Genomic DNA, 25,121 nt, shown 5'->3' with positions numbered 1-25,121 from the left:
TCTAGGGCAATTAATTTGAAATGACCAAAATGTGATAGTTATCACCTTACTTTCTTGAGTTTCAACTCCCTATTGGACATTTTGACTTTTCTTGTCCAAAAGCCATTTTCCTAGGAAGAGAAAATAAGAGCACAATAATTGTGGCATAATGCTGCCTTCTTTCCATGGTCAATTAACTTTTTGCTCACTCCTAAACATTGATTTTATTCCTCCTTTGACTATTCCTGTTATTTTTCTTCATATAACTAACCCTTCACACTTCTTTTCTTGATATTCTAGAATATTTTTCATAAATTTAATTCATTTGGAATTTTATCAAGATTTAATTCAATGAATAGGATTCTGGGTCTGAAGTCAAGAAGACCCAAATTTCTTTCTGGCTTCAGACAAGTCATTTAATATTTCCCTGAGTCAGTTTACTCATCCATAAAATGGATACACTAATAGTACTTAATTCTCATTCTTGTTATAAGGATAAAATTGGATAATTGTAAAATGCTTTAAAATGCTTTTAAAAATGCTAGGTATTAGTACTTCTGACACTTTAAAAATAATTTTCATGCTGTTTTATTCATTGTTTGCTTATCTTCTACTGCTTTTGTTCTCTGTACACATCTATATCAAATATAAATTTATTTCTGAATTATTTGTCCTGTCCTCTTTCTAAATATGTGCTGAGATCCTTCAGTTTGGAAAACTTTTAAGGATAGCAATATAAAAATGATCTCATGATAAAGGAGCTGAGACCAAAGAGTAAATTTGTAAAATAAAACCAAAAACCAATAATAAAAATATATTAGGCATACTACGAGTATATATAAATGGAATGACCAGAGGTGATGATTTTAGAGTATAATTCATAGAGCATATTACAAGATCCAGAACAGTTGTCTGAATCAAGGAGGCCTGTTTACAACCCTAGAGAAGGTTGACAGCTTTGGGACTCAGGTAATACTTAATTTTGAAAATTATAGCCATTCAAATGGAAATGAACTACTACTATCACTGTTGTTTCATTGCAGACTTAAAGAATCTCAGAGGTCATCAAAGTCAATGTGTGCTTAATCAAGAATTCTGTCTGTAGCATCTATAGAATCTTGACAAATTTTTATTCATATTCTGAAAGAATCCTCCCAGTGATGAAGAATTCACTATCACCAAGGCAGTTCATTCTATTTTAGGACAAATATATGTATTTGTGTGTGTGTGTGTGTGTGTGTGTGTGTGTGTGTGTGTGTGTGTGTATAAAATGAATTAATAAACAGATATAAATAAGACCTTTATAATAAAATATATGATGAAAACTTGTTAAATGTAAAATAAAATATACATTTTTACATATTTTCTTCACCTTTACATTGAGTAGAAATCTATCTCTCAGAAGCTTCTATAATCTGATACTAGCTATATTCTCTGGACTTAAGCAAAATAGGCTAATTCCTGTTTCTTATTAAAATCTTTAAAATGTTTATAAGCAATTATGGTATTTCTTGGAAGTCACTTCTTCTTATGTAGGTTAGTCATCATTTTATTCAATTTACTCTTAAAATCATGATTTTAGTTCCTTTCACTCTCTACAATGCTCTAGGCAATATGCTGTAGACATGGCTCACTTTGTCAGGGTTATTCCTTAAATATACTGCTCTGCAGTCAATCTAGAACCTAGAGCCAGGTAGGTAGTTCAGTGGATACAATCTTGGGTCTGAAGTAGGAGGACCTAAGTTAATATCTGACCTCAGACCCTACCTAAATGAACCTAGACAAGTCATTTAACCTCTGCCTCAATATTCAAAGCAGTGCTTTCCTTTTGGTAGCAGAGAACTGAAAGAGATGATAATTGACTGAGGATTGGATAAACATTATTTTGATATATGAACGTGATTGAACTCATTAATGTATCATAAGAAGGAGTGTATACAAAGAAGAACCAGAAAATAATAAATATGAGTACAACTGTATAAATGGGAACTATAACTGCTATCACAGACACTCACAAGAAAATATATTTTGCATATAAAGATCAACTTTCAACACAAAGATAAAAGAAAAATATTCTTCTTTGCAGAGGTAGAAAACATGGATTTGGAATATTGCATATACTGTCAGATTAAGTTGGTGTGTTCTCTCATTTACTCAACTTCTGTATTTCAATTACTTTGGCCTTTTGGCTTTTGACTTCTCCATAGAAATTTTAGGATTAACTCAATCAAGCTTTTTGGATCATTTCTCTTTTCTCAAATCAGAATTTAGTTACAGAAAAAGATTGTCTCATGGTGTGATCACTACCTCAGAAACAAGACAAGAAGGGGTAGGGACTCTCATTACATTAAAAACAGAAGCAGTGAGATACAGAATGGTTTTGTCATTTTCTTATTGTTTAGAGATAGGAATATGGATGGTACCTATTATTTAATTGCTATAAGTAGATTCCAAATGAAGATACTCCCTTTACTAATTCAGGTTAGTGCTTTCTCTAAATTTTGAAATAAAATATCCATGTTTTATTTTATTGTTAATTTTGTTATATATTCCCTAATTTATTTTAATCTGGTTCTGGGCTGCACTGGCGAGTATTATGGACCATGTGTTTGACACAGTCCAAGACACCAAGAAGTTAGGAACTTGCTCAAGGTCACAGCCACTATATTAAGGATGGTCCTTGAACTCAGGTATTCTTGGATTTGAAACAAACTTTGTATCCACTATGTCATGCTACTTTTCCAGTACTATGTTTCCCTAAAATAGCCTCTTCCACTTATCATTTAAACATATAGGTGTAGATGCATTAGTTTTCTATAAAAAGGGGCTTTACTCCTTTACAATTTATTCTCTCCACATACTGCAGTCTGGCATATTCCACAGTTAAATATGTTCTGAAATTGTTCACTCAGATATTGTCAAAGTCTTCTTAATCATTACATCCAATGTATGACATTTATTCAGGTCATATACTCTTTCTAGGGAATGTTTATCTTCTTCCCTAACATCAGAAATATTACACACTTCTACAACTATTTCTCTAATCACATCTTATCTGTCTTTTTATTACCTAACTTATCTTTTGAACTGGGAGTGTCCTAAGGATCTTTTCTTAGCCCCCTTTTAATCTTTTTTTGCTCTCATTCCTTCATCAATCTTACTTCATCATTTCAACTAAAAGCTTTGGTTTATTGTTGTTTTAACCTTCTGCCTTCCTTTATTCTTGGTTTATAAGTCATGTATACTAATTGTGAATTGTCAAATCTTATGAAATTGGGGTGGGGGTATCTGGTTGCAATAACTATCACTTTTATATCTATGTCCCTGACATCTTCTGAACTCTAGACCCAGATGATTACAAAATAATTGCAATTTATGGTCCTACTACTAGCTCCAACTTTAATATGTCCAAACTCTGCTTTATGTAATTTCTTTCTAAAGTTGCTTCTCCTGAATCTCTGTTTTTTCAATGACAATAAAATTTTTCCAATCTTATATTGTGAAACTTGATATAAATTTTGACTCTTCACTATTTCTCATCTCATTGACAAAGTTTTATCCATTCATGCTTTCATAACCTTCTCTTCATTATAAATGTTGTACATGTTTTTGTTGTTTCCTCTTTGCAGAAAATGCCTTTTGGTTAGAAGATTGTTTCATTTTTGTCTTTGTATCCATAGTACTTAGAACAATGGCTTGTATATTGTAAGTAAAAGCTCAATAAATATTTGTTGATTCATTCATTAATTCATTCCTATTACCATACTTGTAGGAGTACAAATTATCACCTGCTTCTCAAAGGTATGACAGAAATACTGATCATCAGTACTAAATGGTACTGTAGTGAATGTTAAAAAGTGCATGTGGAAATAAATGCTGCCAACCATTCTTGGTTTATTTGCCTGCTTGACCAAAGTGCAGTAGAATATCATGTAATAGGACAATATTTAATCATCTAAGGATAGTTGAGGCCCAGGGGTAGGATACTGTAGTATTAATGTTTGGTCACAAGATGGCAATACAATCACCTATGAGTCATTTAGTCCTCTACTCATTATTACTGGTTTCTTGGCTGGATAATGACTAAATTTATCCCAGATCTAATATAAGTCTAGTGGTAAGATCTAGAACATAACCAAAATGACAAAAAATGAAAACCATCTCTCTGAGTCATAAAGCCTCCATTCTATGGTTTGATTTTTCCCCTTTAATCATACTTCCCTCCCACCATGTAAGATTTGATAATTCACCAATAACAAATGTGATTTATTAATCAATAATCAAGTTGTGAGGTATTTAAATCAATAATAAAACAAAACTTTAAATATCAAGCTTGCAATGAATTTGTAATTGTATTTGTGGTTAATTTTCCATCCTCCTCCCAATACCCTCCTTGCCAATCTGAGAGGAAAAGAGAAAAAAGTTACTGAGCCAGGCTAAAAAATGGGTGTAGGAACTTCTTTAGAAATCAATGAAGAGGGGTGGCTAGGTGGTGTAGTGGATAAAGCACCGGCCTTGGAGTCAGGAGTACCTGGGTTCAAATCTGGTCTCAGACACTGAATAATTACCTAGCTGTGTGGCCTTGGGCAAGCCACATGACCCCATTTGCCTTGCAAAAATATAACCTAAAAAAATTAATCAATGAAGAAACAAAAGAAGAAGGAAAGTGAATTGGAACTCTTCTTCATCTCACCACAACAGCAATACCATATACTCTATCATCAATGAAATTCCTAACTCACTGCTCCATTCCATAGCATGCATTCCTTCCTGTTCTATTTCATTTCTGCATCTCTAGAATTCTATGTCTCTTCTTCCAATACAAATCAGATCCATTAGCAATCTCATAAACTATGTTCCTGATGTCAAAATTATCCAGTATTCAAGAAAAAGTAGTGAGGCAGAAATCTGAGCCAATACTACTTTCTTTTTTTAAAATTTTATTTATTTAAGGAAATGGGGTTAAGTGACTCGGCCAAGGTCACATAGCTAGGCAATTATTAAGTCTTTAAGGTTGGATTTGAACTCAGGTACACCTGACTCCAGGCCAGTGCTCTATCCACTGTACAACCTAGCTGCCCCAATGGTCCTTTCTTAAATTAGAAGTTAGATCTTCCTCAACATCTTAGTTCCTTCAGGGCCTTAGTTTTATATTGCTTGATACCTAACAATAAAAATAACAAGAGCAACAACATCAAACATTTTAAGGTTTGTAAAGTGCTTTACATCAATTATCTCATTTGAACCTTTCAGTACTTTTGGTTATATAAAACTATTTGCTGAGTTTTCTTCCTCAACCCCCCTTTTATTTCTATCAGATCCTTTTACCCTTGTGAGTTGCAATTCTCCTGTAGCACTTCAGATTGCTTCTTTTTTCCATTTGAAATGCATTTTTCATTATTCTTTCTAGGAACTTTTCATTCTCCTTGATAACTTTGTGAGCAGAAAATTGATTCTTCAACTCTTTTTCCTTTTCTTCTAATATAGTTTCCAGTTTGCATTTTGTTTGTATTCTACCACTTAGTTGTCCCTGACATGAACACAAACATGGCACCCTCCCCAGAACTCATTAAAAACATTCATTTGTCCTTCATACTTTCTGGAAGAGAGGTCTTCAATCCTAAATCATCAATTTTTGATAGTTCTCTTGGTTAATTCTTTTTTTAATAATTTATTTATTTTCATCCATATGCACTTGTGTTTTTCTTTAAAGTTAGAAAATTTCCTTCCATCCTTCCTTCCCACCCCTCTTCCCTCAGTGATGAACAAACATGTTAGCATTGTACATACATATTTTGGATAAACATGTTTACATATTAGTCATTTTCAGTATGAGGAATTAGGATTAAGGGAAAGAGATACATGAGAGATAATTTTTATAAAGTGTTCATCAGATTCTGAAGGGTTGGTTTTTCTTTTTTTCTTTTTTTGTTTTGTTTTGTTTTTCTCCCTCTGAATGGGGATAACATAGTCCATAGCCGGTTTAATACTTTTGTCCTAGCTCTCTGAACTGCAGAGAGAAGCTGCTTCCATCAAGATTGATCATCTCGAAGTGTTGTTCTTGATGTGTACATTGTTCTCTTGATTCTACTCCCTTCACTCAGCATCAGATCCCATAAGTCATTACATGCTTCTCTAGAGTCAAACCATTTATGGTTTTTTTTATTAGGTTTTTTTTTGCAAGGTAAATGGGGTTTAGGTGGCTTGCCCAAGACCACACAGCTATGTAATTATTAAGTGTCTGAGGCCGGATTTGAACTTAGGTACTCCTGATTCCAGGGCTGGTGCTCTATCTATCCACTGTGCCACCTAACCGCCCCTCATTTATGGTTTCTTATAGAACAATAATATTCCATAGTACTTTGGTTAATTCTTGAGGTGAATTTACCAAGAAAGTTTATTCATTTTCAATGCCTTTTTGCTACATTAGTGACTCTTGAAAAAATGTACTTATTTAGAGCTTTTGATGGAGAGAGGTGATGATGGTGATGTTCTCATACAAATTTGTTCAGCTGCCTTTTCCAGAATATTAATTGAATTCTGTCAATTCACAATGAAAATAAAAATTTCCCTCAGCTGTTGTTTGAAAGAAGATCTGATGTAAGCATACAATTACCATTCTTTTCCTATCTTTTCAGCTTGCTCTCTACCTTTTTCACTGAACAGACTTTAAGCATTTCCTCCCATTTTGTTACTTATTTGCTGCAAAATCCTGTGTGGCAACCCATTCATTATCTAAATTCTTTACAGATGAGAAAACTGCAGCCAAGAGAAAAAACAATGATTTTTCTAAATATAGGGTAGTAAGTAGAGAAGCCAGTATTTGAGAGTAGATCCTCAGACTTCAAATGCCAGACCTTTTTCTATTATAACACACTAAGATGCTAAGGGAGTATGATTTCAAGTTACTTAGCTTCCCTAAGCCTCAGTTATATAAAATACCAAAAAAGGAATTATCTTCAGAATGATTCCTCAAGTCTCTAACATTCTATGGTCCTGAATTGAAGGGTTAGAGTGGTATTCTAGATGGATCCTTTTGCAGTTCACTTGAGGGGGCAGTGCTTCCATTTTCAAACTTCTTCAACTGACACTACTTGTGAAAGGAAAGGACCGAGAATGTGAAGGGTGTTGATTGGCAGGTCAGAATCATGTAGAAGACTTTTTGCTTCCTGGAACAGAAGAAGAAAGAGACAGGAGAAGTTCTGACTGAAGAATCTAGTCATCAGCCCAAGTCCCAAGGAAGAGTCCATATTGAATCTTGGTGGAAGAAAAATAATGAAGTCCCTGGGAGTCTCATTAGTGATGCTGTATTTCCAACTGGGCTGTAAGTTGGGAACTGGAGAGGGGATCAGGGAGTGTGGGACTGAAAGGGAAATTCAGTCAGTCTTGTATGGGTGCTCCTAAACTTAATTGTACAACAAATATAAATTCTTAAGTGTGATGACATTTTCTTTCTGCACAGGTGTTACAAGTGAACCTAAGATGAAACAGAATTCACAATTCTTATGGATCCAACAGGGAGACACAGCCATCATCAACTGCAGTTACACAGACAGTACTCTTGACTACTTTCCCTGGTACCGACAAGATCCTGGGAAAGGTCTCAAATTCTTGATAGCAATTCGTTTGACCAAAAATATCCAGGAAGAGGGAAGATTGACAGTTCATCTGAACAAAAATAACAAAAACGTACTTCTTCACATCAAAGTGTCTCAGCTTGAAGACTCAGGCACCTATTTCTGTGCAGCAAGTGCACAGTGGTCTCCAGGAACCTACAGTCTGTACACAAACCTTGAATCTGGCTCTCTAGTTTTGGGATTTTTAGTATATTCTCTTATTTTCCAGTGAAACCATATTCCTGATGAAGCAATATAAGAAACCTGGTTACTTGTTACTGGTTAATGATGTATTGAACTGCATTAAGTTGTTCCCATTCTCCAAACTTTTTTTGATTGTGTACCTCATTAGTACATTTTAGGGGGAATGTTCCACAGAGGTCTGCTGGTAAATGTTTAATAGTTACACAGTTTTAAAAAATTATTTTCCTTATTCATTTATTTTTAATTATATACAAAGATAGATTAAACATTTATCCTTTTGCAAGCTTTTGAATTCTATATTTTCCTACCACACTCTCTTCCCACTCCCTCCCCATGGCAGCAAACAATCTGATATGGGTTGTAAAATCACCTTTAATATATTTCTAAATTACTGAACTTGTGAAAGAAGAACTGCAACTAAAGGAGAAAAAAATCATAAGAAAAAAAAGAAAAAAGAAGAAAAGTTTTAAAAAGTGAACATAATGTTCCTTGCTCTACATTCAAAATCTATAGATTTTTCTCTGGATGTGTTGGCATTTTCTTAACAGGTCTCAGAATTATCCTTGATCACTGAACTGCTGAGAGGAGTTGTGTCGATCATAGTTAATCATCTCACAATGTTGCTGTTAGTGTGTATAATGTTCGCCTGGCTCGGCTCACTTCACTCAGCATTAGTTCATGCAAGTTACACGCTTTTCTGAAATCTGACCTCTCATGATTTCTTTCCAGAACAATAGTATTCAATAATACTTATATAACATACCTTGTTCAGCCATTCCCTAATTGATGGGCATCCCCTAAATTTTCAATTCTTTGCCATTACAAAAAAGAGTTGCTATAAATATTTTTACAGTCCTCTTTTTTATGATCTCTTTGGGATACAGTCCTAGTAGTAGTATTACTAGGTGGATCAATGGTTATGCACAGTTTTTTTGCTCTTTGGGCATAGTTCTAAATTGCTCTCCAGAATGGTTGAATCAGTTTGTAACTCCACCAACCATGCATTAGTGAATGACACACTTAAGTTTAATCAGAATCATTTTGCCTTCCATTTTTTAAATCCTCTAGACAATCAACTAAAAATAAATTGAACTTTTATTTGTAGAGTTTGCTGATTTCCATGATGTACATGCCCACATTGAGAATTCAAAAGTCAGCTCTTGAGAGTAGGAACTGGATCTAGCACTCCTTTTAAGTGCTATAATATATGATTATTCACTTATTTAAAAATTGTATACATGATAGAATATATCAATAATTATGTACATCAGAGATGCTAAAGTCACAGCCTCTCCAGTCTGTCTACATGTAGCTCACAATGCTCATAATTGTAACCTAAACCAGATTAAAATGTAATTGGAAAGTTTAATAAAATAAATCAAAACAAAATAAGATATGGAAAATTTGTAATTTTCTAGTCAGTATGTGACCCATAAAGATCCATTTCTATTTGAGTTTTCAACTGATATTCATCATAAAACTGGAACAAAAATAAAAATTAAAAGAATGAGATGAAGACCAAATGGTATTTGATCCTAGAACAATTAGGGAGTTATTGGAGTTTATTGACTAGGGGAGAGGTATAGTTAGACCCCAACTTTAGGAAAATTATTTGGGAGCTGTATGACTAAGGGTGGATTAGAGAAGAGAGAGGCTATATTTCTTCCTATTCTGGAACTGGTTTATCAATCATCATATGTCAGGCCACAGCCCCCTTGTAGACAGATCATGGTTTGGAGACAAATTAGCAGGCTTCTGTAATAGTCTAAGTGAACTAGGATGATGGTTGTGTAAGCAAAGAGAATGGGCCATAAGGGAGAGATGTGAAAGTACAAATGGCAAGATTTGGCAATAATTACATGCTTAGGATGAGGGAAAATAAAAGTCAAATGTAACACCAAGTGTGTGACTATGTTATTGGAAAGACAAACTTCTTTCAAAGGACACAGAGAAATTTGGAAGAGAGAGCATAATGGAGAAGGGAGAGAATAATGTAATATCATCTATCACAAACCATCCATGCTATTGATCCAGGGAGATTCACTTTTGTTCCACTTGAAATGAAAAAAAAAGTGAAGACAGAACTTAAATCACTGGTTACTGCCCTAGGACACCATCCTGTAAGGGTTATTTACAAGAGATACAATATGATTTGGGAGCTAGAGAATGTATGTGGATGGGAGGAATGGAGTGGAATTTTCTAAATGACATCTACACAGCTGTTGCTATGGCTGCCTGGATAGCAGTTGAGTTATATCTGTCCTGAGGGTCAGATGGTCAGTTGGCCTAGGAAGAAGTTAGTAACTTACATAACTGAGAGAAGGAATGAAATTTGAGAGAGTTAGGGAATATAGATATATGTGGTAGTATTAGAAATAAGTCCCAGGATTGGCTATTCCAGGCATGGTGGGATTCTATACTTCTTCCTATTCTGGAACTGGTTTATCAATCATCATATGTCAGGCCACAGCCCCCTTGGAGACAGATCATGGTTTGGGATTTTAAAAGATGATGCATTCTTAGTGACTTCTTAAGAAAAGTTAGGTAAAATCTTAACCATTCTCAAAAGAAAAATTCCAATGTAATCTCCTTTATAGATACTTCTCTCATTCCATTCTAATCAGAAATTATTCTCCCTCCAATGAAAATCATAACATTTTTAAAATTTGGTTTTTTTGTTTTTACTTGTTTTTACCTGAATTCTGCTTTTCATTAAGTTAGTAGTTTAACATTTGTGGCTAATGTAGAAAAGGATTATACATGCTAATGTACTTTGAGATGAATGCCTCACACTTTCCTGAATGAATAAGTCTACATTTCTCATGAATTTATATATATATATATATATATGTATATATATATATATACTTGATTTTGTTATTGATTGGTAGAATCAGAATTCTAGAAAATATAAGAATAAGGGAGATCTCTTATGAATTCATAACCTTGTAGAGTGGAGAGATATCTTAGGCAAGACAATTCAAGTACTGTACAGAGATAGTAGTGATTAGGTAAATGAAAAACTTTGACCACAAAAAGTTGAATCAAGAACTTCATAAAACCAGAGTAATTCAAAGCCATGTGTTGAAGTTGAAACTATCTTAGAGAGAAATTGATTGTATAAGTGTAGATTGGGTGATCTATTAATGTCTTCACCTTTTGCGTCAATTCAGGAGTAAATAAATTCTGTTCATAGAGAGAAATAACACCAGTTTCCTCTGTATCATACCCCTTAATTGTATTAGAGATTGAACTCCAAACTACTTTTGGAAGACAACAACAAAGCTTGTATCAAAAGCATGGTCATCCACTGGAAGGGTAGGAACCAGTCACACCATACTGTTCACATTCCTACCAGTGCTACAACCATACCTAATTCAGAAGTTTCTTTCTCCCAAAACTCAGCTCTGGACCCAGTATTGTCCAGTGCTTTACCCACTAAATGGCTTGAAATGAAAAAAAGGTTTAACTAGGATGGGTGTTCTGAAGGGATGGAAAGGGTATCAGAAATTAGTCCTGAGTTCCAACTACCTACAGATTGCTTTCTTGAGCTCCTGACTAGATGACTGTGATGGAAATGCATTTTATATCTTTTCTTTTTTTCTTAATTTTTAAAAAAAATATTTATTTATTTTCATCTATATGTACATGTAAATTTTTAAGTTACAAAATTTCCTTCTACCCACCCCCCCAGCGGCAAACAGTCAGGTTAGCATTGTACATACATATTATGATAAATGTGTTTACAGATGAGTAATTTTCAATATGAGGAATTATAATTAAGGGAAAGAGATACATAAGAGATAATTTTTATAAAATGTTCATCAGATTCAGAAGAGTTCTCTGTGTGTATGTGTGTGTGTATGTGTGTACATTTTGTTTTGTTTTTCTTTCTCTAGATGGGGATAACATAGTCCATAGCCAGTCTAATACAGTTGTCCTAGTTCTCTGAACTGCTGAGAGGAACTGCTTCTATTATGGTTGTTCATTTCACAATGCTGTTGTTGTATACTATGTTTTCTTGGTTCTGCTCCCTTTGCTCAGCATTAGATCCTGCAAGTCATTCCATGCTTCTCTAGAAGAAACCATTTATGGTTTCTTATAGAACAACAGTATTCCATAGTATTCATGTACCATAACTTGTTTAGCCCATTTCCCAATTGATGGGCATTTCCTCAATTTCCAATTCTTTGCCACTACAAAAGAGCTGCTACGACTATCTTGGAACATATAGGACTTTTCCCTTGTTCTATAATTTCTTCTGGATTTAGACTGAGAATTGGAATTGATGAGTCAAAGGTTATCAGCAGTTTTATTGTTCATATCGTTTCTACAAGATCTATTTTTTTAAAGAAAAGTGATATTCTTTTATTTCTTCATTAATAAAAGTATATTATAAAAGTATATTTTAATTGTGTTTTATAATCCATAAGTATTTATTTAATTTTAAACTCTGAATCAGAGAGGCTGGACTAGACTAATTCAGGTTTGATGCACAATAAAATTACTCATTCAGGAATATGTCAAATAGTTTTCTATTGTTTTACTATTCATTTCTGCCTTGATTAAAAACATTACTATTCTGATGTTGTTTCTTTCCTGGGCTGATTAGTACATGAGGAGGTGAATATCTAGACAAATTGATTTCAGAAGCCTTCGTATTTTTTAAGTGGGTGAGATAAGAGAGACCCACATTTAAGATTCATCTTAGAAAATTCCACACAATTTGGATTCAACTCATAGAAGGTCTGGTTGAACCAAACATTGCTGTGCTTTATAGGGACTCCACTGGACTAAAAGTAGCAGAACAAAGCTAATACCAATGCAATGGAGTTTTGGATATCAAAGCTTTGGATACCAAAGCTCTAATGTATTAGCATTGTGAGCAGTATCCAAAGATATGATTTTACATTGATTAATATAATTTAAAAATCATAGCCTAATTTTAGAGCTCCTTTTTCACAGGCAAATTGTGGGCCTGGGAAAACAGTGAAAACATTAACAGAAGTCATCCATCAATCATATCAAATCCTGCCCATAATTATGCTTGTCATTGTTAAGTGTATCAGTATAACCTCTACTGTACCATAACCCCCAAATTATTCAGTCAACTGAGCTTTTCCCACACCACTCCTATTCAGATGGTTATAAGGGATATAAATGTTGCATTGTTCATCATGGTGGGCTTGTCCTGGGAAGATAACTTAAGCTCCAAATCTGATTGTTCTATGATCACCTATGATCACATATGATCATGTATAAGTAACCGACTTAAGGCAGCTAGGTGGTACAGTGCATAGAGCATGGGCTCTGGAGTCAGAAGGACCCTACTTCAAATTCTGCCTAGACACTTAATAACTATGTGACTTGGGCAAGTAAGTCACAACTCCGAGCCTTAAATAAATTTTACAAAAAGGAAAAAAAGAAGAAGAAATAAGTAACTGACTTCATAGCAAGGTGTAACTCCAAGGAATAGCATCATTCATTCCATTATTTGCAAATTGGTTCTTTGCAAAGAAAGTAATTAATAACACACTATGTGGTTTACTGGCATTCTATCTTAGGCCTATTTTATCCTGACCCAGGTTAGAGATGGCTCAGTAAAAACAGGAGAAAATGAAATTTTTGAGTTTAAGTTAGATGCTATTTAGCATAGAATGTAAACTGAATGTGAAAGACTATATCTGAATTATTTTAGAGTGCATATGGAGTTTCTTGGGGAAGTCTTGGGTGTCATTAAGAAGTTAGACATTACAGCTCTAAGAATTCCAGACCTAACCAATAATTCCAGGGACTTGTCATTGGCTGGAGCCAGTTGTTAGAATATTACTTCAGGAAACAATCTGTAAGTCAGAATCTAAAAACTTTGACAATATATGCCTTTTTAAAAATATTGAAACATATAGCAATAAGAAAGCTAGTGAAAGATTCTAGTCAAACCCAACTTCTCCTACAACTACAAAATAACACTATGTCAAATTAAGCAAAAAAAAAATAGAGGATTAAGAGGGAAAAATAAAAAGCAAATTTCCACATGGTAATCCTCTTCCCTTCTTCGATTAAATTCCTCTTCTCCCATCAGTTGGGGAAAAATCAGCTGACAATGAGAGATTCACATACATTCTATTGATTCCTTTATGGCCACTCCTACTCCAAATCCATTATTGATTGGCAAAGGGCAAAGGGTTTAGGGCTATGTACTGAGAGGATATGTAGCTGTTATTGGCTGTGGACTCACCATCTTCCCTCTATATTTCTGTGCTGAAGATCCAACTTTTACCAGCCACCTCTTGTCCTTCCCAACAACTTTATTGCTACTATCCTCTTCCTAATCCTACTGTAAGTCTCACTTTAAGGACCCACTGATCCTGGTCTCAGTGGCTGTAGAATCAAGAGAAGTTTCAATATGTGTTTCATCTTCATGAACATACACTGCCTTCACCATTAGAATACAAGTTCCTCCAGAGCAGGGGTCATTTTCATTTTTGCCTTAGCACAATGTATGATTAATAAAAGTCACCTAATAAATTCTAGTTGATCATTGGTTGATTATATGTCTTTATAAAAACAAAAAAAACTTTACAACAATTATTAAGGCATCTATCATAAGAAGAGAAACTACCAAGTAGGAAAATCATTGTGAATCTCAGCTCTTATGAATTTTGAAGATATGAATCAGCCATCCTATGGGTAGCTAGGTGGTTAGTGAGCCTGAATTCAGGAAGACTGAGGTCAAATTCTGTCTTAGTCATTTTCAAGCTAAATATCTATTAAAGTTATTCTGTAATTTTTCTCACTTTTTTACTTCTGCTCCAACCATCCCTTCTTCCCCCTAGGTCATAAGATGACTACAGTAGGAAAATGGGATATTCTCAGGGAAATAGGAATCTCATTGTGTGGAAATAATCCTGCTGCAGGGGTTGGTGTGGGGAGGGGAGACAGAGAGACAGAGACAGTGACAGAGAGACAGAGAGACAGAGAGTTCAATTAATTCTAATAAGAAGCCTTAAGAAGCAAGGGTTGGATTAAGAGGCAAGCCTTAAGAAACCCAGGTGGGTTTTGGACTTGAAGTTGGTGAAATTATGCTTTAAAGATAAAACTGTGAATCTAATCCCCTTCCCCAGAATTGAGGTGGTGATGCTCTTCATAATAAGGGATGGGTGTTGCTGCCACAAAGATCGGGGTTCTTGGAAGTGAAAAGCTTTCAACTGGCCTATCTATGAAGTAAATATTTCTTTGTTAAAATTAATTTGCTATTAAGTGAATAACTGGAACTAGGGTACTAGTCACTGGGTCCCTAAAAATGAGGAATAAATTTGATTATATTTTGAGACAATGATAGAGGAGAGAGCTTCCAAATACCTCAATTACTAGACAAGCCAACAAGGGATAAGAGTTAACAGTATTAGCCCTCGGAAAGTAGGACCATAAATAACCATGTAATACAAGCAACATGACTTTACACAATGGACATATGAACATTACAATTATGAAAAATACCAAGTCCCAATCCTTTCTTCTTTCCTTCTATACTAATGTATCCCTCCTTTTATTCTCCCTTCCCTTTTTCCTCTTAAAATAATCAGAACAAAGCCAAACTATCCCAGGATGTTTCCTTATCTTGACTCCCTCGAACTAATGTTCTTTTGAAGACATGGAAATTCTGAAAGTGAACATTTTTCCCTGACCATTCCTTTTTCAGAAAGTTAGCATTGCTTCACTGTCCACTTCCTTAAACATCTTTTTCTGATTGTTCAAATAAATTCTAGGTTTCCCTAGATTCCTATCTTTGTTTTTTTTTTAAATTCCTACTCAGCTTTGGTTTTTGCAGTAAAAATACTTAACATTTTTTATTCCATTAAAAATGTATTTTCCCCCATATATATTTGTATTCAGATTTTCAAAATAAGTTATTTTTGCTTGTAAGCCCATCTCTTTTGACTTTTGAAATTTTGTATTGTAAATTTTTCTTTTATTTTTCATGATACCTGACAGGTTTTGTATGATTCTTGGTATTTAAATTGCTTCTTTCTGAATGCTTGTAGTTTATTTTCCTTTTAGATTGATTTTTGACTATGGTATTCTTGAAGGTTTTTCCTTTTGGAGTTTCTTTCAAGAGATGACTGATTCTTCACTTTGACTTTTGGGCAGTTTTTATTTACAGTTTTTAGAAATATAAAGTCTAAGATTTTTAATTAAATAGGTTAAGTTAGGTAATCATATTTTTCTTAAAGTCTTTCTCAACTCTTTTTTTCAGTTATTTTTTAAATCCCAGTTACTTTACACTTTCTTCAGTTTTTTTTCAAGTTTTTGATTTGATCCTCATGTGTCTTACTGTCCAGAGGAACCTTTGCTTTCTATCTGTTCTAGAATTTTGGTTTTTAGGGAATCTAATTATTATATCAGGCAACTGAGATAAATCTAGTGGTTCAAGAGTAACCAACTGCCTTTATTAAGACCCATTGCATCAGGCAGAGAGATGGGGGAAGAGAACAAGATCTTGACTACTCCATTTTCCTCCTTGAATTCTAAAGATAATAGCATATCTTTTTTGGCAAGGTTTTGGGGTTAAATGATCACACAGCCAGGCAGTTATTAAGTATCTAAGGTCACATTTGAACTCGGGTCCTTCTGACTCCGGGGCCAGTGCTCTAACCACTGTGCACCCTAGCTGCTCCCAACAACAGCACATCTTTAGTGAAGAGAGAGGATTCATCTTGTTATTATCTCTTTATTATAGAAGTCAGTGCAGTCTGAGTCCACTCAAGCTTGAGCAACAATGTCTGGTGAGGAAGACATAGCTATGTCTCTTACCTACAAGTATGACACCAATTAATAATTCAAACTTAGTTCTGAGTCAATTATGTGGCAAGAAGATGATTTTCCTTATTCAAGGATCCTTTTAATCAGCAAATACAGTGAAGGATTAATCTTCAGTGAACATTCAGGAAACAAATTCATCAATGTTACAGTCTTGGATTTATTTCTGGGATCTCAGAAAAGTCACAGTGAGGTGACAGCTTTGGACTCTCACCTACTCCAAAGACCTTAGGGGAGAGATGATAACCTAGACAAGGAGGAACAGAACCTGTGGCAGAGCAGCTGGGAGAAGATAAGAGAAAGTTATTTCATTTTATGAGGAAAAAGTGACCCACAGATGGGTTTGGAGGATATGGTCTAGGAATAGTAATTCCTTACCTTTCATGAGACAAAATCATATAAACTAGTTTGCAAAGGTGAAGAGAACATCATCCATGATGATTAGATTGAGCTGAAAGATGAATTAAAGAAGGTTAGAAATAAAATTGATTTTTACATTCTACAACTTTGACTTTTTCATATTTTCAATATTCCCTTTGATCAGGAGAGTACCAGAATCAGTTAAAACTGAAGTTTATTATTAAATTTTCAGTTTGAGCATTTATTCCTCAGAAATTAGCCAAGACTACACAGCAGGATTTGAGTTATTGTTTGGTCTATTATGTACAATTAAGAATATGATGGAGAAAATGCTAATGATGCAGATTAAAGTTACAAGTATAGCATGAGTACTTTTTCCCCCCTGAAGAGTCCAAAGTTAAAAATTTATCAGCTAATCTTGCCTTGAACTCTCATAAGTCTTAGACCATTGCTAAGATATAAATGACTTTAACAATCTTCTGAATGCCATGAAGCAAATGATACCAAATGACCTGTCTGAGGATGTATACTTCATTCTGCATTGTTCTAGATCTATGACCTGAAGATTCTAGGATTCTAACCAATTGTTTTTCTGTCAAATAGTGGGCAAAAGTTTTAATTTTTTAACTTTTGAATGCTTTCCCTTTATTCAAAAATTTCCCTTCTGTTTAGATTTATCTCACATGAGCTAAAAATTACCCTTAATGCACATAAAATCACAAAGTTTTTGTTTGTGAATATAGTAAGTCATTGTATAAACAACTGCTTTCATTCCTTTTTTATTTTGCTTTTCTTTATAACCCCAAAGATTAGACCATTATCTAGATAATAGTAGGTATTTAATTATTGCTTATTCATTGACTGAAAAATATAAATAATTTGGTACAAGGAATTCTTGGTTCCAACTATACTTTAACTATCTTGCAAGATGTGGGTCACTACTAGGTCCTTTTATTCAGGAAAAAAGGGACCAAGACCATTTTCCAAATGACAGCAACCCTAGATTTCCATTTTGGCCTTGTATGAAAGGCAAAGTTGTATGTGTAAGAAACTGAATGACAAGAAACCTGATTATTGAGGGATTGAAAACATTCCTTTGCCTATTCATTCAACATTTATGAAATGCCTACTATGTGTTAGGTACTGTGCTTGATTATAGAAACTAAGACAAAAACAAAATTGTCTGGGGTAGCTAGGTGGCACAGTGGATAGAGCACTGGTCCTGGAATCAGGAGGATCTGAGTGCAAATTTGATCTCAGACACTTAATAATTACTTAGCTGTGTGACCTTGGGTAAGTCACTTAAATCCATTGCCTTGTAAAAAAAAGTGAAATTGACTTGGACCTCAAGAGAGGAAGAAGAGAATAAGGGGTGAATGGAGACCGACATGGATAGAGAACAACCAATAAAAATATAGAGAGAGTAGACATAAAGCAATTTCCTTAACATGGGCAGAGCACAAAATGTGGAATGCTTCCCAAACTTGGTTATACATCAAACCATACTAGACAGAGCTAAGATTTTTAGATTAGAGTATATGAAGTAAACTATATGTCCCATTCAAGGTTAAGCAAAATCTGGCAATTTCTAAAAACTCCAGCAATAACTAGGTTAGATGGATTTAAATATAGAAGTTGGTAGAATTTCACTGTAGTTAAGGTTTATAATCATGAATCAACTTCATTGTCTCTAGCTGTTTCCATATTCATGGTGCCCTCTTCTACCTCATCTGGGCAAAAGTCTCCTGATGTAACTGGCCTACATCACCAACTAAATCCTTTAAAAATTTTAACAAATCATTTGTAATTTTCTTTTGATCAAAATTAAAATATTCTAACTATGCTTGCAAGACAAGAGTCCCTCCTCTGGGACTTGGCAATTCTAATTTGCAATACATAGGTTAGGGATGGACTGATTCTGCATACTGGCACTAAGAATCCAACTTTTCTCTGTCCACTTCAAATTACTTCCAGCATACTAAACTTCTACATACTGTGAATGAAGAATCAGTCAATTGGGGAGACCACACAGTGTAATGGATAGAAACTGGACTAGCAGCTAGTGGGATCTGAATTTTAATCTTGCCTTAGTCACTTTTTTAGCCCATGTGGCTCTGAGTAAACCATTTAAAACTCTTTCAGTTTCACTTTTCTTCTCCATAAAAATAATTAAGCTTGATGTCCTCTATGGTCCCTCCCAGATTTAAATCTATGGTTCTATCATTTCTTAGACTGTTTCACTTTCCATTATCTGACTATTGGGTTGAAGGACCGAAAAGGATGTGATTAATTCCTGTAGATAAAAAGAAGTAATATTGAGGCCACAATTATTCTCATATGTGTGACTGACCCAATCCTACACAATTCCTCCTGATATGGACCCTATTTTGGTCATAGTCCCTCTCCTAAGACCCTTCAACATCTCAATGTGACTCAACCTTTTCACCTGAAGCTCTGAGAGATAACTCCTGATGAAACATGGCTAAATGCTTCATTCTTTGTTTAATCTCTGGATCAGTTTTCTGTTCTCCTTCCCATGGTTTGGACATTTGTCCTTAAGAATAGATTAAGATCTAACATTTATATACCTCCTTGGTCTCCTTGCTATCACAATCATTGATCTTTGATGATTTCCTTATCAACACAATGATGTCATATTGTGAAGCTTCCTCAAAGACTCTTAAGGCTGTAGTACTTGTTGAACAAAAAGGCAGAAGGTTGCAAGTCATGTTTCCACCCTATCCTGGCCATGCCATGGATACTTCTATTCTACCCTATCCATTTTATGGATCTCTTGACTATTCCTATTTTACTTCTTCATATGAAGAAAAGTACATTCTCCCCATAGTGATTGTACCTACTAATGGTACTGGTTATGGTGATACTATACTCAACCTGTACACTGAAGAGACACTGGGACACAATTCTTAAACCTTTTATTATTCTTGGTTCTGTTCTGAGAAATGTAACTTGTGACCATAATCCTTTTTTAATCTTCTAAATCATTCAGATTAAGACTATCTATCTGAATTTATCTTACCCTTGAAATTGTTAGTTAATAACTAGATGTATAAAAAATTCCACATCCTAACAGATTTATATTTATAAATTATCATTATAAATAATTACATGAATTATAAATATAAATAATTTCACATCCTAATATATTTACTATTGATTTCAAAACCATTAAACAGAATTTAACTCAGTCTACTATATCATTTGAAATAAATGCAATTTGTTTATATTCATTATCATGCCATTTTGGAAAAGAAACCTAATTTTTACTTAACTTGATGACTATATGCTAATGGAGCTATTGAAAAAAGTTTTGTAAATATTTCTAATCATATATAGTATATATTCCTTTAGACTGTGCCAATAATTTCAATGTATAAATGGAAATACATATAATGAGTTGAAAAAGGGGAGAAATGAGTATGGCTGGAGTCCTTCAGAAATAGTGATATGATAAATATGATATGAAGACTGGAGATTTCACTTATTAAGAGAAAAGACCTCAGAGTGGAAGCATCTCTATAATATCTTAAATATCACAAATATTATGTCTATATAATAATATTTATATGTTATATAAATCCTATATAACATATCATACATAAAACCATGTGTCTATATATGTATATATATATATATATATATATATATATATAATTTATTTATACTGTATTTGTGTTTCCTAGGGTTCTTGAACCCAGTTCTTTCTTACTGTGAGACCAACTCTCTATTTACCATGCTTCTGTACTTCCCTCAAACTACATTAATAGAAAGAAACAAGAAGTATTATATGCAGCAAAATCTTGATATGTAGATATGAGGGCTCATACATGACTAGTCCCAATGTCATGTTCTTCATGCTTGTCACTCGCTACCTGCCACACCTTCACTGATATTTTCTGGGTCTTTTCAGTGCCACCTCTACCATTTAAATTCTATAAAAAGAGATCATTATATTTAATTAATCTGGGAAGAAATTCCTTTGCTTCTTAATTCTGTATCTTAGATTCAATACAAATGTTATTTTTTTAAATCAGCAGCATGTTTTCTGAGCTGAAGGTATAACACAGAACAAAATGAAAAAAATAGAAGTTGACAAACTCTGTTTCTGATACAAACGTTACTCAACAGTATCTCCTGCTTAATTTTTCTATTTAACCTTTTTTGTCATCTCAATCTTCTTTTTCTTTTTCTTAGGTCAGCCTTCTCCAGGTGTTAAGCAAAGATGCTTTAGATTCCTATCTGAAGTGATTGTGTTTTGGCATTTCTTCTAGACTGTGGTATCTTCGATTTAATCTGAGTCAATTTGATTGAATCCAATACCACATGTGCAAGGTGCTAGGGATACAAACAAAAAACAAACTAAAAACATGCCTGTGTTTAAGTAAGTTACATTATTTTAGGTTAATAATATAGAAATATAATGTAACATATAAATACACATATGAATATTTGAGCAAGGAAAGAGTACTAGCAATAAAGCCTTCTTGCAAAAAGTATCACTAGAACAACTTTGAAAGAAAATAAAAATTTTATGAAATGGAGATGAAAAGGGAGTGCATTCCAGGCATGGGAAATAGCCTATATAAAAATATAGAGACAGGAGATGGAATATAGAATTTAAGAACATGAAATAGTCAAGGTTGACTGAACTGAGTGTAATGAGGGGAAAGATTCTATAATATTCAAAAGTAAAGGTTGAGTCAGATTTAAATGACAACCTAAGGACTAAGCATTTTATTAAAAATGATACGGAAGCATCAAAAACTCTTGTTCAGGGAAAAGGACCATATAGCAGGAATATTATTCTGACAACTTATTGGAAGAGTGAAACTGGAGTTTGTAGTTCAGTGAAGAATCTGGAGTAATAGTTAAGATGAAAAGTAATTAGATCTCAAATGATAGTGGTTGCCATATGATTGGAAAGGAGGGAATAGTGCAAGTTTGTTTGAAAGACTTGGAAACTAATTAGAAGGGGAACAGTGAGGGAGCATTAAAGTTCTGAGGTGATGATAGGATGCAAAGCTCTTTGTCTGATGGGATTGTGGTGTCTTCCATAGAAATAAGAAAATTTGGAGGGTATAAGGATTTTGGAGAAGAAAATAAGATACATTTTAGACATGGTAAGCTTGAAATGCCTTTAGAACATCTATTGGTAATATCCAACAAAGAGTTGGATGCAAGATCAGAGCTCAGGAAAAAATGTAAGGTTGTACATATCTAGAAAAATATTAATTGAACCTATGAGAATGATATCATCATGAGGTGTGGGGAAAAAAGTGTCTAGAAATAGAGCCTTAGATAACACTCATGGTAGTTCAAGGATCTAGATGATGATCTAACAGAGCAATAATCACCCTTTGTTTCATCTAAACAAGAGAACCAAGGGAAACAGTGTCATGAAAACCCAGGGAGGAGAAAGTATCTACAATGAACATGGGTAAAAATATTTTAGATACTGGTCAAGAAGGAATAAAACAGAAAAGTTCATCAGTTTTTTCATTGATGATGTTTGCTCTTTGTTCTAGAAGAAGACTATGCCATCACGTAGATGATACTTTGACAAGCACATGAATTTGATGGAGGAGATGCTTACCAGCCTTACTTTCTCCTTCATAGTCATCTGGGTCCAGTAGTCAGATATGAATCAGGTCAACTGGAGATGGCTCTGGATATGAGGCAATTAAGGTTAAGTGACTTGTCCAAGCTCACTCATCTCTGTGGTCAGATTCAAACTCCCATCCTTCTGACTTCAAGGTCATTATTCTACCCACTGAATCACCTCGATGTCCTTATCATTAAGTTGGAACCTTTGAAGGGAAAAACTTCAAAATAAAGTAGAGGTATTAGAAACCTGAGAACTGAGTGTGATATAAGGGAGTGGAATTAAAGAGTGTAGATGGTTGCTTCTCCCATTAGAGTATGATGATGAGGGGAAGAAAGTCAATAGGAAAAATAACTTAAGGGGAATGTCAGGATCAAGTGAAATGAGAAGCAAACATATTTGTAGGCAGCAAGAGAAAGTCAACACCAAGGGGAGAGATGAAAGAATAGGTAGTAAGAGGGTTCACAGAGCAAGCTCTGGCAGGAAGGAGAGGGAGATGGAACAAAGGACATAAGATAAAAGTTTGACCTTAACAAGAAGGGTAGCCTTTTCATATGACAGCACTGCAAAAGAATAGAAAAAGTCAATAATTCCAAGGGGTTCTGAGATGTGAGATAGAAATCCTTAATACAAATGTCTTTTTTCCTTCTGAAAAGTAGATTGCAATAATCTCATCTGCTTAGAAGGAGGGGATGGGACCATAGAAATGGCATGAGGAGAGAAGGGAAAGGCTACAACAAATGAAATAGGAAGTATAATAAAAAGTCAATTATGGAATTTTAACAAGAGACTGACCAAGTCCAGGCTTTATGGACATACAAAACATAACCTACTAGTGAGAGACAGACATGGAAATAGATTCTGCTTGGCTTCATATCATGTTGCCTCTCCTCTTTCCAGAAACTTAAGGTCAAAATCAAGGAAAATTGTCCTTAAGAACATTATGTTTTAAATATAAAGTAACACTATGAATACATAAATCTATTTGAGGGCAATTAAGAGGAAAGTCATTCAGTCACCATAGTACAGAAAAAGAATCCCTGGATTTAGATCCAGAACATATGGACTTGAATTCTGACTGTACTCTTATTTCCTATATGACATTCTCCCTAGAGATATATAAGGTTTTTTTCAGGGTCTATTTTTGTATAATCCTACTATGATTCCCAACTGTGCATATCACATGGATCACTTAATCTAAAAGATATACATCCTGACAATGATTCATCACAATTGGGAATGTGGCCTCAAGGTGGCAATGTTTGTATTCTTATAGAATATAGATGGCTTACTTAGAAGGAGATTTGGGTATATTTGAGAGTAGAAGGGCTTGACTTTGATTGGCAGCTAAAGTTAAAGATTCTAGGTCTTCTTGCAATAGAAAAATTAAGATAGAGAAGCAGCTCACTATTCTTGTTCATCCTTAGAATATTACAACCAAGGACTGACTCCTTAGGATGGAGAAGACTCTGGTAGCCTTATCAGTGATTTTCTGGCTTCACCTGAACTGTGAGCTGAGAACAGGGATTGGGAGGGTTATTTAATGAAGTAGACAGCAAGAATCTGTGGGGACATTCCCCAAAAGGGAAAGAAAATGGAAATGGGATTAGCCTGGCTTGTCTTGGTTCTCCTTGGGGAAGTTTAGAAGAAGCATGGTATGGAAATGCTGAGCAAATGCTAATTTACTGTCTAACACTGTGTTTTAAAACAGGGGTGTGCAGTCAAGACAAAGTAGAGCAGAGTCCTTCTTCTCTGAGTGTCCTGGTGGGAGAGAACATCACTATGACCTGTAACTACAAATTAAGCAATTTTAGAAGTTTACAGTGGTACAGACAGTATCCTGGGAAAGGACCCAAGATTCTTCTGACCCTGTTTTCAAAAGGAGAAGAGAAAGAGGAAAGAAGATTTAGAGCCATCTTAGAGAAGGAACATAGCAACTTGTACATCCGAACTTCTCAACCTGGAGATTCAGGCACCTACCTCTGTGCTGGTGACACAGTGTTCTTCAAGCACCTGTAGCCTGTGCACAAACCTAACACCAAGTCTACTAGCATGAGGCTCTCCAGCCTCAAGGTAGAGGCATTCTTAACTTAGGATTCTCAAAAGTGACATTTAACAGGACAAAAATTCATGTTCTTTGTACTAGTTATAAAGAAAGGAGATAGAAATGTAAATAATTATTGATTCTCCTTATTTAATCTCTTGGCTTCTAAATCAAGTAATTTAGGAACAAAATCCTTGTGGACTCTCACCAGATGAATGCTTTTTTCCCCTAGAATCTGCTTTAATTGATAGTTTATATTATTGAGATGTTAGAACTAGAAGAGAACTAAAGGATCCAACTCTATCATGTTAGACAAGGAAGGAAACTAAAGTCCAGAGTGGCCATGTGAGTTGCATAAATGAAAATTATGGCATAGGTAGGTCTAGAATACACATTTTATGACTTTCATTTTAGCACCTTTTCCTCCACACAATATTACTTTGTTTATGTATAAATGGGGGATGGACAAGGACAA

At 34.4% G+C, this 25,121-nt stretch overlaps 1 gene segment (V, D, J or C); it reads left to right on the top strand.

Moving 5' to 3' along the window:
- Window positions 1–24,276: 24,276 nt before the first annotated feature.
- Window positions 24,277–24,621, top strand: LOC141522788 (T cell receptor alpha variable 20-like). The segment is given in 1 exon segment: window positions 24,277–24,621. A coding segment is annotated over 1 exon segment (345 nt).
- Window positions 24,622–25,121: the final 500 nt, after the last annotated feature.

This window comes from Macrotis lagotis, chromosome 4 (assembly GCF_037893015.1).
Source record: "Macrotis lagotis isolate mMagLag1 chromosome 4, bilby.v1.9.chrom.fasta, whole genome shotgun sequence".
In the NCBI taxonomy this organism is placed as follows: Eukaryota; Metazoa; Chordata; class Mammalia; order Peramelemorphia; family Peramelidae; genus Macrotis; species Macrotis lagotis.
Note: the sequence above shows the minus strand (reverse complement) of the source record. Positions and strands in the feature narration are given on the sequence as shown.